This window comes from Anopheles cruzii, chromosome 2 (assembly GCF_943734635.1).
Source record: "Anopheles cruzii chromosome 2, idAnoCruzAS_RS32_06, whole genome shotgun sequence".
Lineage (NCBI taxonomy): Eukaryota > Metazoa > Arthropoda > Insecta > Diptera > Culicidae > Anopheles > Anopheles cruzii.
The window spans coordinates 59,232,020-59,247,645 of NC_069144.1; the positions used below are offsets into that span (position 1 = coordinate 59,232,020).

The following is a 15,626-nucleotide window of genomic DNA, read 5'->3' on the forward strand; positions in this document are numbered from 1 at the left end:
GAGGGATCGACGCGGGGTGACCGGAGTCTGTTGGCCGTGACAGACTGACGAAAGTAAAAATTCCAAGGTAGAGGACCTTGGAAAACTAGAGCAGGGCGCATCGTGACCTGCGTTGGAGATCGCCATTAGATTGCAATAATTGCGACGGGAATGAATTTGAAGTTGAAAATATTAAATTCTTTTCGAATGGAGATGCCTGGTGCCTGGTATTGACAGTGTGTCTAAGCGATATGTTAATTTTAGCTTTAGCTAAGCTTTTGAAAGTGTTTGATGTCCCTAGGAGATTGATCTTTCGAAAGAAGTTTCTGTAACTGACTTCTACCCTTACGCAAATAGCACCGACATCGCGACGCACGATCATGAGGTGATCGATGGAGACGCCTGGTAGCTCGTATCAATATTATGAAAAGTCCATGTCTCCAGGACGGCCGGCGCGTCTCCGGTGGCACCGGTTGGTGTAATCAATATTTTTAGAATGCAGCACTTTCCCTTCCGTGAGGGGGGCAAGATAATAAATTTGCATTCGCACACGGAAGCACATTGCTTGTGACGCAAGTAGCTGCGGTGGGATTGATTTACGTGTGCGGTTTGAATGATCTCGAAGCCCGCCTCGAATCGGTGGGGTCCATGGTCGCCAGCAAACACAATTTGTCCGTCGGCTTAAACCTGCACGGGAAGTCGTGTACGATTAAGCCCGGAAGATGAACCGACATCGTCAAACGCGGTCAGAGCGCTACGCATGGTGCCTCGGGCAAGTTGATTGCCCAGCGGTTGAGCGCTTGGCGCCTGTCTTGGGTTGGGGCTGGGGCTGTTATAAATAAAATCCATTTCCCGATGTGTAATTAAACACGACCCGCTGGGGGGCCGAGATAATGACTACTGAAGGGATATGCGATATAAACCACGGGAAGCAATTACTGGGCCAATCTTGTCGTTGTTTTTGTTCACTCTCTTTACACGCCAGTTTCACGGTGCCACAGGAATTATATTCTTTTACATAACCTCACAAACGGAACGGAACAGGAAACGGAGGATTCGGAACGCACACAGAGCACTAGAGCCAGTGAACGGGTCACAAAGGCGTACAATTTCCATTTTTTCTTCTCTCACAACACAACTTCGGTAGTTCAAAAATAAAACGAAGCCTTTCAACACCCCACAAACACACGGAGTAACTGGTGGTCACATGGCCCACACCGATGACCCACCAAAGCTCTACACTGATACGGGCGGATATTATGCAATACTTCTGGGGATCAGCCGTGCGACACATTCGGACGGACGGCACTGGCATACATTTTGTTGAAAATAGATTCACTTCTCCACTCAACAACCCCACTTTCAATGTTAGAATTTGCGCCATAAAGTTGGGGCCACGATCTGCGCTCGAAGCTAGTTTTTCGCACTTACCGAGCAGAGCGAAAAAAAAACGAAACGGTCACGGTCACCGACGGGCAAACGAGGGCGGATCCGGAAAAATGGGAACGACTGAGGTTCGGAAATGGGAAGAGATTCGATTCACCGCTCCGGGAACCGGGTTCGATTCCGATACTCCCGGCGGTCGGTGGTCACTAGGCGGTCGGTGTGTGTGTCGATATGTACTCGCGCGAACTAACTTCTAAAGTCCCGGCAAGACCCCGGGTGCGATCTTTCGATCCGTTCACTGGCAGCTGTGAAGTACGACTGAAAAGGCCGCACGGCGACCGTGAGCGAAAAATATAGATTCTAAAATTACGTACCGAAACCGAAAAATTTTGCCACACCACTCGAGGGGACCGCCAAACGGATCCGTGCCGTGGAGAGCAGGAAGTGTGTGAGGGCGTGTGGGTAAGGCGCTAGGACCATCTGCTAGGTCAGAGGAGCAAGGTAGAGCGAGACAGTGAGAGAGAGAGAGAACGGGCTGCTACTGTGGTGTCGAGTAACGGCGCGTAACGGCACGTAACGGTGGCAGGCCATTGGCCGGTGCCGATTGGCCGGCGGGCGGGATGTTTATGTTAGCGCAAGACATTTTTCGGCCATTGCCTGGTGTTCACGATCACGAGCGTCGACTGGACTGGCTTCTGGGCTGGATTTGGATCGATGGTTGATTTATCCGTCTCACGATATGTCAGGACATCGTTCTTAGGACTAGGAGCGAGCATCGAATGGGTTAAACGCGCGGTAAAATTTGATTCTGCGCGAACCTTGACTGAATTCCGATGAAAGATCTGCACTTTCGAGGCACCGTTCGTTACGCTCGTGCAGAGTGTGTTTTGCATTTCGTTGGCACGTTTTGGCTTCGGGCGCCGTGGCCTATATTATGGCAAACGCCAAGTTCGAGAGAACTGTGTGTGTTGCATTCCCATTTTATTTGATGATGAATCCACAGAACAAGCCATAAAGAAAGGGGGGGTCCTATTTTAAATGCTATTTTACGATGCGTCCTGGAGGAGGATGAGCTGCACTTAATCCGGCGATAGAACAGCCGCAAAAATATGGATACCTTATTGATGGTGTAAAATATGTGTTGCAGCGTTTAAGACGAATAGCGGGCTTGGCAAAAAAAAGAGCCAAATTACGCCAGCCACCTGCTGGTTGCGAATTGATCAATGGCCACGCTGGTGTTACGCGCGCCTTGTTGTTGTTCGATCAAACCCGGCGTTAGTACTTTTCTGCCTGCGGCTCTGTGTGTGTGGCCATACCAAAAAAACAGTTTTCGTTGGCTGTGTTAATTTTAGCCGGGTCCGTCGAAGCAAACGGTCAATAAAACGGTCGGCTGAAAGATGATCCTATCTGCGTTCCGCTGGCTGCATCGTTCGACGTCGGATAGGCATTCCCCTTTTCTGATACGAGTCTTGATTCCATTCCATTACCGTTTCGGAGTGCCGAGGGTTGGTAAAAGTTAATGATGAAGCGAAAGTCCACCTAATGACACACGGCCGGCCACCGTAAAATGCGCACCACAAACATCTGTACACTTCCCGGTTGTATAATAATGAGGCCCCGGCGATGGCCCCGGGGCATTAAACTGTGCGTTAACTTCGCGTGACATAATCGAGACAATTTTGATGAGTTTAACCCCGTGGTCGTGGTTCTGCGGAATGGGTTTCGTACGTGCGCGACTGAGACCCCCCGTTGCGACGGGTCTGTGGCATTTTATTGTTATTCTCAGTTTCGAAAAATAGAAACACAATCCCTAAGCCGCATCTCGGTTGTGTGGCCGCGTCGCTGCGAGCGGCCACATTTCCGGCAGCAGCCGGCAGCCGATTGAGCAACATGAAGTCCGAGTCCGCACGGCCGAGCGCCGTTTGTTGCCGTTCATTTCATCATTGGTTTGACAGCTGCGATCGTTAGGGCCCTGGGAGCGCGTTCTAGAACGTGCGTCCCTTCGGTCTCGGGTGTCCCCCCTTTCGGAGGCTATCACATTCGTGTCAGGCGGCAACAAACTTGCACCGGTTCTGCCGGTGGTCTTCACTCGCGGGGCAATCGCCCATCGCGGTACGGACGACGACATTTAACCGCGCTGACTTAATCTCGTTTCAGCTAATCTCCGGAGAGTTTTCCGGCATCGGAGCATGACAGGCGCGGACGGCTGCGGGTAAACTCCGCTCGATGTGGCCTACTTTGCGTGAGGGAATCTTCTCACCCCACTCACTATTTTGTGTTTTGAATCTCATTCGAAAAGTGCGTTCGACACTAGATGGCGCTGCCGGAAGGCAACTTTCGTACTCGAAAGCTTCTCGCGCATTCGAATGTACAGTGGTGCGAATTAATGTATTACCTACGAGCCCCGCGATCACGGGTTACTCACCATGAAGAAATCACGAATGGCATCGTGAGTCGCGAGGAACTCTTGGGCGACGGCAGCATCGCGGCAGTACTTAACGTGCTTGTCAAAGTCTCGCTCAAGCCGCAAGAACGTTTTGCCAATCATTTTCGGGTTGTTCGCGTTGTATTTGACGCCCTCGATGAGAACCCTGCGCACGAAAGTGAAAAAAGGATATGTCAGGGCACCACGAGATGGCTAACCGCCCGTCACTTACGTGTTGTGAAAATCGGCGATCTGTTTGAAGTTGTTGAAGATATCGTCCTTGTGATCGCGCACCACCCGCGGTACCTTGTTGTCCTTGTTGTCGATGTACTTGAGGTAGTTGTCCACGACTTGCTGCAGGTCCTTGGCGAACTCTTCCTCCGTTTCGACCAGCTCGCGGACAACGGCCCTGGGAACAGGAAAGAATGAAGAAAACGGTGTCGAAAGTCCCACACCACCCCCACCCCGGTGACTTACTCTCGCCGGTAGGCGGCATCGTTCGACTTCTCGCCGAAGACGGCCTGCTCGGTGTGCGCGATGTCCAGCACGGACACCGGAATCCAGCCGGCCTTTGCATTGTCATCACCGTCGAAGATTCGTACTTTCCATCTGCCAGAAACGGACGGAACGGTAGTGTTCATTGAGGGGGTTCCGAAGTGTCCCCAACTTACGCCACTTACTTCTCGTTCGGTTTCGGTTGGTACGGTGGCTGCGGGCTAACGCTACGTCGGTGGGCCGAGCTCTGGTGGTTCTTCTTCGGCTTCACCGACAGCTTGTGCTTCGAGGCCGAACTGTCGAGCCGCTCCTCGGCCTGGCCGATGTTCAGCTGCGGATCAAGCTTCGGCTTTCTGTTGGCACGGACAAACGGCGGTGACAAACGATGATGATGGCACACGGGGCACACATTAAAACCCGCGGGATCCCGCACCCACCGCTCCGCATTACTTACTTTGCCGCACTGGCCGGTGAGTCACCCGTGTCGAGGACCTCGACCAGATCGCCAACTCGCACCGAGATCGAGTCCGGTCCCTCGGCGTCGTAGCTTTTGTTCACAACCAAAATATCGTACATCTGCGCCCCGCGGCAAGTCCCATTTGGTGATAAATGAATCAAGAAAGAATGAATTAGCAAAACAGTGAAGCAGTTTACACGCTGCCGGTGGCGATGATTTCCGGACCGATACCTGACGGGATTCGCTTCTTCGCTTACGATACGAAATGTGGCTTGAAGTGGCCAAGAGACAAAGACAAGCATCAGCAAGAGAGTCATTGGCAAGTTGGCACGAATTTGAACCCGATCCCCGAGTCGGGTTTCGGTTGGGCTGGCGTATCTAATAGCCCAGAGTGACAGAACTTTTATACGAGTAATAAATGTGCCTCAGAGGATCAACACGGACCCCTTTCGTTAGCCGCTTGAAAGAGATCGATGTGGATGAGTGTTAATTTGGGAAAAGGATCGTGTCACGCGCACCGAACGAACTCGGCTTTAGCTTCTTGTCGGCCACGAAACATGTAAACCCTCCCAATTAGGCAATAAATCATTCCCGCTCACTCACTCGACACAATTTATCAAATGGTAATTCTCCGCCTTCGGCTGGTCGGTTGCCAGAAAAGGGAATAAAAACTTTTAATGAACCACCGCCGTCGCCATCCTACGTTTGGCATCCGCGATAGGAGGGCGAACAATATTAATTAAAGTGTGAAATCGCTCGACATGATCGATGGCCCGGCGTGGATCCGACGCCTCGGATTCTAGGAAGATAAAGTGATCGGAACTAATTGAGATCGATCATCGGAAGGCCATCGCTGTGCCATTTCCGTCCACGTCATCATTTTTTTTTCGCCGGTGCGCTGCGGCCCGAAAAGCTGGGATATTTCAATTTGGACACTCGGTATCTTCGTTCGCTCTCGTTCCCTCGAATTGGTGTTGGGCCCGGATGAGTTTGTTAAAATTCCGCCTCGTGTGCCAAAAATGGGCGATCGCCAGCAAACGGGTGACTCGCGAGCACGAAATGTTTGCCCCGGTACGGGCGGCAAAAGCGAAAACAAACAGAATGTGTCCGTGCGCGGAGTGTCCGAAAGTTTGATGTGACATTTCCTGCGACGTGTGACCCTCTTTTTTCGTGTGCCATCCGGTTCCACCTTGCTCGACACGGCAGCTCGTGCGCTACCGTTAGTTTCTAACGGTACGGCTGACCTAGCCACCTACGGCGGACCACCTTGACCGAGCTGTCCTCGTGGGAAGCTTCACGACGCATCGAAGGTTTCGGTTTATTTAAACAACGAAACAATCAGCCCCCGATCGGCGGACCGCTAATTTTAGCCGCCGAAGTACTGCTTACCATAACTAATACCGATATTGCGGTTCGATTAATAAACGGTCCAGGGCAGGGGTTTCCGATCGGCAGCTGAAACTGGTCAGCAGGCTTAATTTGTTGCAGAGCGCCCGCACAGATCAACAAATTGTCCACATTCTTCGACAATGCGGATGGCGAATAGAATTTCACAACGCCATTAAGGATCCATCTGGTTCCGGTGACGCAAAAGCAACGGCTAAGAGACTTTTGCAGTTCGCAATTTGACAATGGCTTCTTCCTTACAGAACATCTTGACTATATCGAACGCCTAATGAGACATCATAGTGGCACTGACCTTCCGGTGCTCCACTCTGTTGCCAGGCCATTTCGAGCTCGTTTTCATTAAACTCATCAACTCGCAAGGCGGACTCGTTTGACTAACTTTCGATCACGTCAACCACTCAGTATCCTGTTGGACCTGTCAATCATAGTAGCCGAAGAAAACGCTGAGCGCGCCGCGAGGTGAGAAGTCATGGAAACACTCAGCAAGCTGGAGTTGAAAAGTTGCAAGAGCTATACAAGCGCCCAAGGTTGCGTTCGGAAGTGCCGATCATATTCATCGATCAGGCCGAAAACATAAACGGCCACCCACACGCGCCCGAAAGCATAGCTCAGGGGTGTGCGTTGTGTTGGCTAGGCTGGCGTTGTAGCGAAAGCAAATAATAAATAGAGTTTATTTTCGGAGCAGTCGCTGGCAGGCAGGCTCGTGGAGCTGCTTGTCCGAAATCGAGGCAAGAAGCACGACTCCCGGCGTCTCGGTGATGACGTTCGCCGCGCGGGGATTAGGTTCAGCAGTGACGAGGGTTGGGGGATTTTTTATTACACAGCGCGTTTCGGAAAGGCCCTCGCGCGCCAGTCATTTGTTTGTTTGTTGTAAAGTTGATCCGTTTCGAGTGAAGAGGATGTTTTTTTTTCTCCACCGTTCGGCCGACTGGCCGACCGAGTCCGTGGTGTAGGTCAATTCGAATCTGTCACGTGTTCCAATCCCGAATGGCAGCTGACGAGATCGCGTGTTGCTCGCGCTCGGCCCAGGATTAGTGACAGTGTGTTGGGGTAGCACAGAGTCATCAGCGTCTCTCAAGGAAACCAAGGCCTGAGCATAGGCCAACGGAGTGGCACGCTTAAGAAAGCAAACAGCTCGGTCCAGCTGAGTTCACTACGCGGACGATGTTTACCGACGGTCAGGTGGTGGTTGGCGTGTCGTAACCCTGGCAACGCCGAAAGTCCGTTAGCCGAGGATGATAAAGTGTCATCCGCCATTTCGATCGGTTTTGACGGAGTGCAAAAGGTGCGAAAAGGTTTGTTTTTGAAGTGCGGCCACGCCGTGGCGGTCCGGTAAACAACTTCTAACTTCTGCTTCACAGGACATGTCGGGGACATGATCGAAGGCCCGCGTTAAGCCTGTTTTTCCGAAGTAACCTTCGCCGTAAATTATGACACACGGTTGCCATGGAATCCGTTTCTAGGTGTGAACACGATAAATAGCGGTGCAAATATTGGCTTGGCAGCCAATTTTTCAGCCATTTTTAATGGATGGAAGCCATTTTTGGAACCGACTCATCCGATAGAGGGAATAAATTAAAAACACTTTTTGGTTGTTCACCGTAATTTCAATAACTCTCCAGGCGGCTATAAATCATAGTATGCGCCGCGTTGCTCCGCATCACCGCATCTTCATCATCATCGTCATCGTCGGCGGTGGGTGAATAATCCTTCGCCACGCTCATCTGGAGTTCATTAATTGTTTCGCTTCTAGCGCGCCCGTGCGCGGTCATGGCCCCCATTTGACGTCAGCTGTACGCCACGGCACAACAATGATACATCTGCACGTAGGTGGTTCGCGTGCAAAAAGAAAATCTCGTTAAGTAATGGCGCACCCCCCCCCGGGGGAGGACTTACGCAAGGCGAAAGGCAATTTGTTTTCGTTACGTTAATCTCTCTCTCACTCTGTCGCTCCTGCAGACTAATGGCGTGGAGGCGGCATAGATTCGCATAATGTCCATCAGCAGGGGCACAATGAGAGAGGCCGCAGAGCCAAACGTCATAACGATGGCCGCCGGGGTTTGGAAGTTTCCTGCTAAGTTATAACCTCCAAAGTGCTCCTCAAAAGAGAGCGAGAGACAGACGATGCGCCAGGCGCACTGGATTATGCCCACGTGACGTGAAGTAATGCGAAACTTCGAGGTTAAACAAGCGAAGGTGTCATGTGGCCACGGTGAGTAAATATAGCCGGCCCCCGGAGGGAGTTCATTCACTGTCAGCCACTGCCACTGCCGATCCAGTGCACCTCCCAGTGTAACGTACGCCCTTCTGAGTTATGGTACTCGCCAGCCAGATCACCGCTTCTTCTCTTCCAGGAAGGCATCCACTAGACCGCTAGGAGCGGCCGCACCGCACTGCGTAAGGCGTGTTGCGTGTCTGCCGGGTGCTATTTTAAGAATTATGCAACCGACCGACCGACCGATCGGTACTGGGGCGGTTCGGGAGATGCGTTCAACCCGCTTCACCCCGTTGCGGACATGTTGGCCCGAGTCGGTCGGATCCGCTAATAGATGCCCGGTGCACGCAAAAGTGTCATCTTCGTCAAGTGCCGACGCTGTACGCTGACACGTGAGCCAACTTGAGACGGCTCCAATGAGGATCGTCTAATGAGAGCTAATGATACAGCAAAACGCCATTTACACCCAACCGACCCGGGGTGATGCCTTGCGCTCTTGACGGTAACTGATAGGCACATGCCGCTCCCAAATGGAAAACATTGCTACCGGGTTTTGTTCGTCCGAAACCAGACTCGATGGAGGCGCATGGTGCACGGTGAAAAGTCTATGAAGCTTGCAGTTTATTTTCTTTGGGCGCGTGAAAAGAAATAAAACCGGTTTTCGAGTCCAGCAGCATAATATGATGCCGCAACTCGAAACTTTACACAGTTTGCATGCAGCGTGTACCGAAAATGTGGGTCAAGCACGAGCACGGGCTGACCTTTCGGTTGTCTTACCCGTCAGCGAAGTTCCTTCCAAAGTTTCTAGTTTTTCCACGCTCCATTAGATCTCGCTAGTCTTCGCTTCGCGGTCTGATTATTCATCATTTTCCCGGACCGCACGGCCAGCCGACGGCCGGTGGACGCGCGTTGGCGCGCACGGCATGATTTACGATCCTTGGCCCCGCGAAACGTCACTCTCCGGGTGAGTGAGTAATGGCCGTGTCGGAGTGTGCCCATTGTGGAGCACGCTCCCGCAAGACAGCAATTTATGGCCCCCGAGCGGGGCCAGTAACCAGCCAGTCAGGTGATATTTCGTTTACGGTTTGATGCGGTGCGTTGATTGGGCTTTTATGCGTTTTTATTTCACTGGACTTTACACACTAAACGTTGCAGGTTTTCCCTAAAGCAAGTCTCTTTGGTGGACCGTTTAAAATCACAAAATCACCTAAAGTAGTCTTACACTAACTAACACTAACGATCCGATCACTTCCAATCGTGCACACTGCTCCGGGACGACGTCCGGTAGATGGAGTCTCGGCTGCTGCTGGAACGAAGGCAGGCCGATGGTTCGCGACCTGCGATCGAGGCCTTGATCGCTATCCTCATTGCCATCGGTAGTGTCTGTTGGGTTCAGGAGAGAGAACGAGATAGAAAGTGAGACTGTGTCTGACGTAGTAGGCGAGTAGTAATGGAACGCAGATGCTTTCTGTCAGACGAGCGAGTGCGTGCCCGCCCGCCAAGGATGAAAAGCCTTTCATCATGGCGGTCGATTTTATCGATAGCCGGCGAAAGCTGGAATCAATTAGAAAGAAAGCAACCCGGCCCGAGTAGTCTCTCTTTTCCTCTCTAGAGAGAGGGGTTGATTCATGAAACCTTTCTGTCGTGGCGTACCCTTTCGCAGCGCCCCACTATTAATAGAGCGCGAGCGCGTATCGACGGGAGGCAGCGAGCGGTACATGATCTATCGCTCACAACACGCCGGGAGCCACGCCGCCGGGTGTGCTTGTGTGGCGTAAAAATAGCCGCCGGCAAGTCGGCCCCTTACTAGGAAGTCCTCGATCGATTGTGGCTCCGAGTTCCGAGTGGCCGAGTTCCGTGTGGCTCACCGGGATTCCAAAGTGACAGCGGTGGGATCACCCCACCGGGTCACCAGTTCCCATGGCCTGGCGCTGGCGAAGATTAATGTCCACAAACACCGACGGCACCAAGGATGGCCACAGGGTTGTCAACTGTCCTTCAAACGGTTTGGGCCGCTCGCTCGCTCGCTCGTCTATTATTAGTGCCCGGGGAGGCCTGATAGAGCCGGGTTATCGGGCGAGCGTTCGTCTGTGAGCGTCGATTAACCTACCTTAACGTTGTCTGACGGCGCATGCGGATACGCCTTCGGTTGGCAGCGGAAGCTGGGTAGCGGATTTGGCAGTACGAGGGGCGTACGGTGGTGCACTGGCACGTGATGGTAGCCGTTCTGGAGCATCGACTTCCGGCGCACCTGAGGGCTGAACGAATCGTGGCGTTGGAGCTTCGGACGCCCTTGGGCGTACTGTGGAGCTGGGGTTCGCAGGGAGCTACGGCGCGACACGGCGGGTGGTAGTGGACGGTAGTGGAAGTAGGCCGTTTCGTCCGGCAGCCCGTCGAGTGCGTCGTGGCTGGTGCTGCTGCTGCTGTGGGTGCTGCTGATCGTGTCCGGATCGGCGAGGTCATCCTCGCGCACCTCGCAGCTGTACATGGAGAAGCGGGTCAGGAACTGGGGTGTGATACGGAGTGCCGACAGGACGTTCAGCGGCTGGAAGTGTCGGATCCCATCCTCGTCCAGCACGGTGTAGGCGATCGTGCCTGCGAGCACCTCGTGGCTCGACTCCCGCGGGATCACCGCCTGGAAGCCACGTTTGATGATGAGGAACGCCTTCGAACAGTGTCCTCGGGTGCGGCCTTGACCACTCCGCAGGAAGAACTCCTCGATGGCGAGCTGATTGTTGGCGTAGAACAGCGAAAGCGGCACGTCCTTCGACGTCTCGAGGGCGCCGATCCGTCGCGGTGCGTACGAGAGGGCACCACTCTGACGGATCAGTTCCCGAAACCGATCGCTCGTGGTGGCGTGTGCCGGTGTCCTGCCCAGACCGTCCATCAGCTCCCGGTACTCGTCGTCATCCTCGGCCAGCTGCTCCATGATCAGCACCCGGTTAACGATCCCGAACAGCTCGTCATCCCGCTGCAGGTCACGCAGTGCTCCGGGCCGCGTCATCAGGTACCGGAACGTTTCCGCTTCCTTCGTGTGGCCCAGGACCTGGGCCAAACCTTCGCACTTCTGGAGCAACACGCGCAGGGTGCGCCCGTCGTGCGATTGTCCGGCGTCTTCGACCAACTCCGCCAGTGCGACCTGCGCCCGCTCCTGGATACTATCCACCAGGGCCGTCTGCAGAATCTCCGAAATGTTGACGCTACCCTCGACGACGCCGCAACTCTTGAGGCTGGTGACGATCGACTTGAACAGGTGTTCGTCCTTTTTGAGCAGATTGACAAACGCCTCGGCCATGGCACCGTTATCCAGCAGCTGACAGAACTCCTCGATCGCGTCGGTCAGTGGCGGGGGACACGCTTGGGCCACCTGGTCGTCCGGTTCCGGTTCCTCCATCAAAGCCGCCAGTGTCCGCAACTTCTGATCGATGTTGTTCTTCACGATCGTCCGATTAACGGCCCCGAACAGATACTCGACGGCTTCCGGTGACTCCACGACGTGCCGCAGCTCGTCCACCGTGTACTCTCCGCCCGTCCGGATCACCTCGGCGATCAGTTCGTGTATGCTGCGTCTCTGATCATCCGGCCTGGCGAGGACGGCAGCCAGATTTGCGGCCAGAGCTTCGACCACTCCGATCGATCCGTTACAAACACGCTCGTCCGTGGAGGTTGCCTCACCGTACTGCAGCGCACCCGGGTCCACCTTCCGGCAGACGGCCTTCAGCCCGTCGAAGATGGTCTCGAGCGTGTCCAGGCTAGCCCCGGGCATGCCGCCTTCGGCCAGCAAACGCTGCAGCGCCTGTCGCTCCTTGGTGCTCTCGAGAACGTAGTCGACGGCGGACGCTTCAACCTGCCGGCCGATCGGCATACCGGACTCGGCCAGACTCTGCAGGATCGCACTGTCCAGACTGACGACGAGCGAACGGGGCCCATCCCCCGTCAGGGCACCCCCATCGGTCGGTTTCAGGAGCTTCAGTTCCTCGGGCGTCACGGTGAAACTCTGCACCAGGAACTCCTCGTCCCCGTCGGCGGTGTCCTTGAGGTCGGGCGCCACGAACCGTGGCCCATCGGTCGTCTGTACGATGCGGCCCGGAATGAACGTGACCTTGTCGGCCGTCTCGAGCACCCGGCCCGGCACAAAGCGGGGCCCCTCGTCCGTGTCGACGATCTGGCCCGGCACGAACCGCTCCCCGTCGTCGTCCGTGCTGATCACCTGTCCCGGGATAAACGTCGGTCCCGCCCGCGTGTTGATGATCTGCCCCGGCACGAACCGTGGCCCATCCGGCCCCCCGTCCATCGTCTGGCCCGGCACAAACTTGGGTCCACCCCGCGTCTCGATGATCTGTCCCGGCACGAACTTCATGCCCTCCGAAGTCTCGATCACTTGTCCCGGAACGAACTGCTCGCCCCGATCCGTCAGCACCACCTGGCCCGGGATGAATCCGTCCTCTCCGTCACCCCCGTCCGCCGTCGTCCGGATGCCCGGGATGAACTTGGAGTCGAGCCGGCACCGGACCAACTTCCCGGGGACCACTTTCCCCGCCGGCAGATGTTCCCGTCCGATGCGCTCCGGGTAGAACTCGACTTCGCCGCTGGCCGCACTCTGCACCAGGTGGCCAAACACACAGATCGATGGTTCGCCGACCGTCAGCCGCTCCCCGTCCACCACTAGCCCCACCGGGGAGGCTTCGCTGAACCGGATCGCCTCGATCGTGGCCGCCAACTCGAACCGGACTTCGCCACCCGCGGGATCGACCGTCGTGGTGCCCGGCATGAAGACGTCCCCGTGTCGGCTGTGTACGATTTGACCCTCGATGAACTTCTGGCCCTCCTTCGTGTCCACGTTCACTCCCGGCACGAACCGCTCGCCGTTGCCGACCCCCGGAACAAATACGTCTCCGACGTACTGACCCGGCACGAACTTTGCGCCTTCGCCCGTCGTGATGGTGCGCCCCGGGACGAACCGCTCACCCACCGTCTGGCCGGGGACGAACACCAGCTCTCCGTTGGCTCCTGCCACATTCTGACCCGGGATAAACCGTTCCCGGCCCTGCACCGTGATCGTCTGGCCGGGCATGAACTGGAGTCCACCGTCCGGCGTGTGGATCGGTTGACCCGGCACAAACGCTCCGCTCCGTTCGTCCACCACACCGGCCACAAACTTGGTGACCCCCTCGGGGGTCACGATCGTGGCGCCCTCTACAAACCGTGGCTCATCGCCCAGCACCTGGCCAGCGATGAACCGTCCGTCGATTTGCTTGCCTGCCACGAAGGTCGCCTGGGCTGACCGGCCCGTCCCGGCGGCCGTAACTTCCCCGGGTATGAACTGGATCGTACCGTCGGGTGCCGTGATCGTGACACCCGGCACAAACTCCTGGCCGAGGGTCTGACCCGGCACGAAGCAGGGCTTCCCGGCGACGAGCAGCATCTGGCCGGGCACGAACACCGGCTGATGGTTGACCACCAGCCGCACTCCGGGCACTCCGTTCACTTCGGCCGGTTGTCCTTGGGCGAGGTGCGCCACGATCGACGCGAGGTCATCCAGGTGTGCCAGCAATTCCTGAGCCCCTCCGTCGGCCAGCCGCTCATCCACCCCGCAAAGGACTTGTAGCGCGTCGGGTGCGAGGGCTGCGATCGCTTTGGCCCTCTCCGGTCGCAATTCCACCCGGACCGGGGTGATGGCGCCGACGTAGGAAGCCGCCTCCAGTCCGCCACACTTTTGCAGTATCCCCGGATCGACGTGGTGCTGGCGGGCTGGCACTTCCACCGGGGTCACGGTGATCAGCTGGGGGAGCTCCTTCAGACGGTTCGGAACACCGCCCCCGGTGGCCGCTTCCCGCTCGAGTGTGCTCCAGTCCCACGACTCGATCAGTGGCTTCACAAGGTCCGCCAGTTCCGGTTGCTGGTCGATGAGGTGCGCATCGAGCTGGAGTGCCCTCAGCTTCTCCGCCAGCTGCCGCTCGCGTCGCTCGACCGCCAACCGGACCGCCTTCTCGCGGTGCTCCTCGATGAACCGCTGCTCCTGCTCGGCCTCCTCGTCCTGCACCTTTTCCTTCTGCTCGAAAATGTTCGCGATACCCGCCAGCTGCCCGGTTCCTCGGTTCGGTTTCGGTCGCTTGGCATCCTCTTTCGCACGTCTCTTGATCACTTCCTCCCGGGGTCCTTCGCCTTCGTACAGCTCCTCCAGCGCGTCCTGATCGACGCCTCGCAGCGCCACACTCACACTGTTACCCTGGCGCAGCTTGATCAGCAGCTTGTCGGACTCTTTGGCCAGCATCACATCCCGTACGTCCCCATCGCGTACGGCCGCTTCGAGGCGAGCCGGAAACACCAGCCCAAAGCCACGTTCGTCCACCCGATACACGTAGAGGGTCTGCTCGACGGGCCGGCCTGCCTTGGCCTCCAGGACGCCCGTCAGTGTGCGCTGGCTTTCGTCGCCGGCATCCAACACGGGCAGCACGTACCGGATGGTGCCCAGCACCGCGTGCTTCCGGCACCCGTACGTGCCCGGCTGATAGTGGTGCGGATCGAGCTCACCCGCCACGTTCGTGATCTTGCAGCGCTCCCGGGGCGGCTGACCACGGATCAGCAGCACCGGGATGAAGTGGTGCGACGGCAACCCATACGCCTTGCCCGTCACCCGGCAGAAGCGCTTGGCCGCTGCGGGTGAGATCGGTGGCAGCATCGGGAAGTAGTTCGGTTTCGGCAGCGACCGGCACTTGCCGGTGATCCGACAGAACGACATGATCGAGCGGGTGGGGGGTCTTTCGCAACGTCTCTCTTTCGCTCTCTCTCCCTCGCGAGGGGGGCAGCACTAGGTCACAGTCCAGCCGAGCACGGTGACGTGGCACGGTGACGCTTGCAACATAATCTCTGACTCACACACCGCCGCACGCGCACGCCGCAATCGATGAGGATGTTTATTTTCAGCCACACAGTCACAATGCACCGCCGGGATCCAGACGATCCGTTCCCACCTGAGCCTCGAATTTGCAGCGTTAAACGGGGCCGAAAAAATGACAGTAAACCGGCCCGGCCGAGGCGGCGCACTAAAAATACCACAAATTCACTTCACGGGGGCCACATCAGCATCCCGGCGGCCCGATCTCGGGGTCGGGGAATTTGGTGTGCGTGTGTTTGTGCGATCGCTACGCTTCCGTTCCGAGCTGACAGCTCGAGCGAGCGATTGACAGTGACGGCGTTCCTCGACTTTTTGTTTTTTCACTTTTCACGCATTTTTCGAACAATTCACTTGCAGACGCGGG

The 15,626-nt window shown here is 56.1% G+C and overlaps 1 protein-coding gene across 1 annotated transcript; it reads right to left on the bottom strand.

Moving 5' to 3' along the window:
- Positions 1-9,609: 9,609 nt before the first annotated feature.
- LOC128267123 (uncharacterized) lies at positions 9,610-15,106 on the bottom strand. Its single transcript, XM_053003910.1, has 2 exons — positions 10,475-15,106; positions 9,610-9,747 (listed from the first exon to the last, which is right to left on the bottom strand). Exons 1-2 carry the CDS (start codon positions 15,104-15,106, stop codon positions 9,610-9,612), a joined length of 4,770 nt encoding a protein of 1,589 aa, XP_052859870.1.
- Positions 15,107-15,626: the final 520 nt, after the last annotated feature.

Coding starts and splice junctions, on each gene's coding strand:
- LOC128267123 (XM_053003910.1), bottom strand. CDS start 15,106: ATGTCGTTCTGTCGGATCACCGGCAAGTGCCGGTCGCTGCCGAAACCG. Junction 9,748..10,474: donor CGCCGTCAGACAACGTTAAG/GTAGGTTAATCG, acceptor TGAACCCAACAG/ACACTACCGATGGCAATGAG.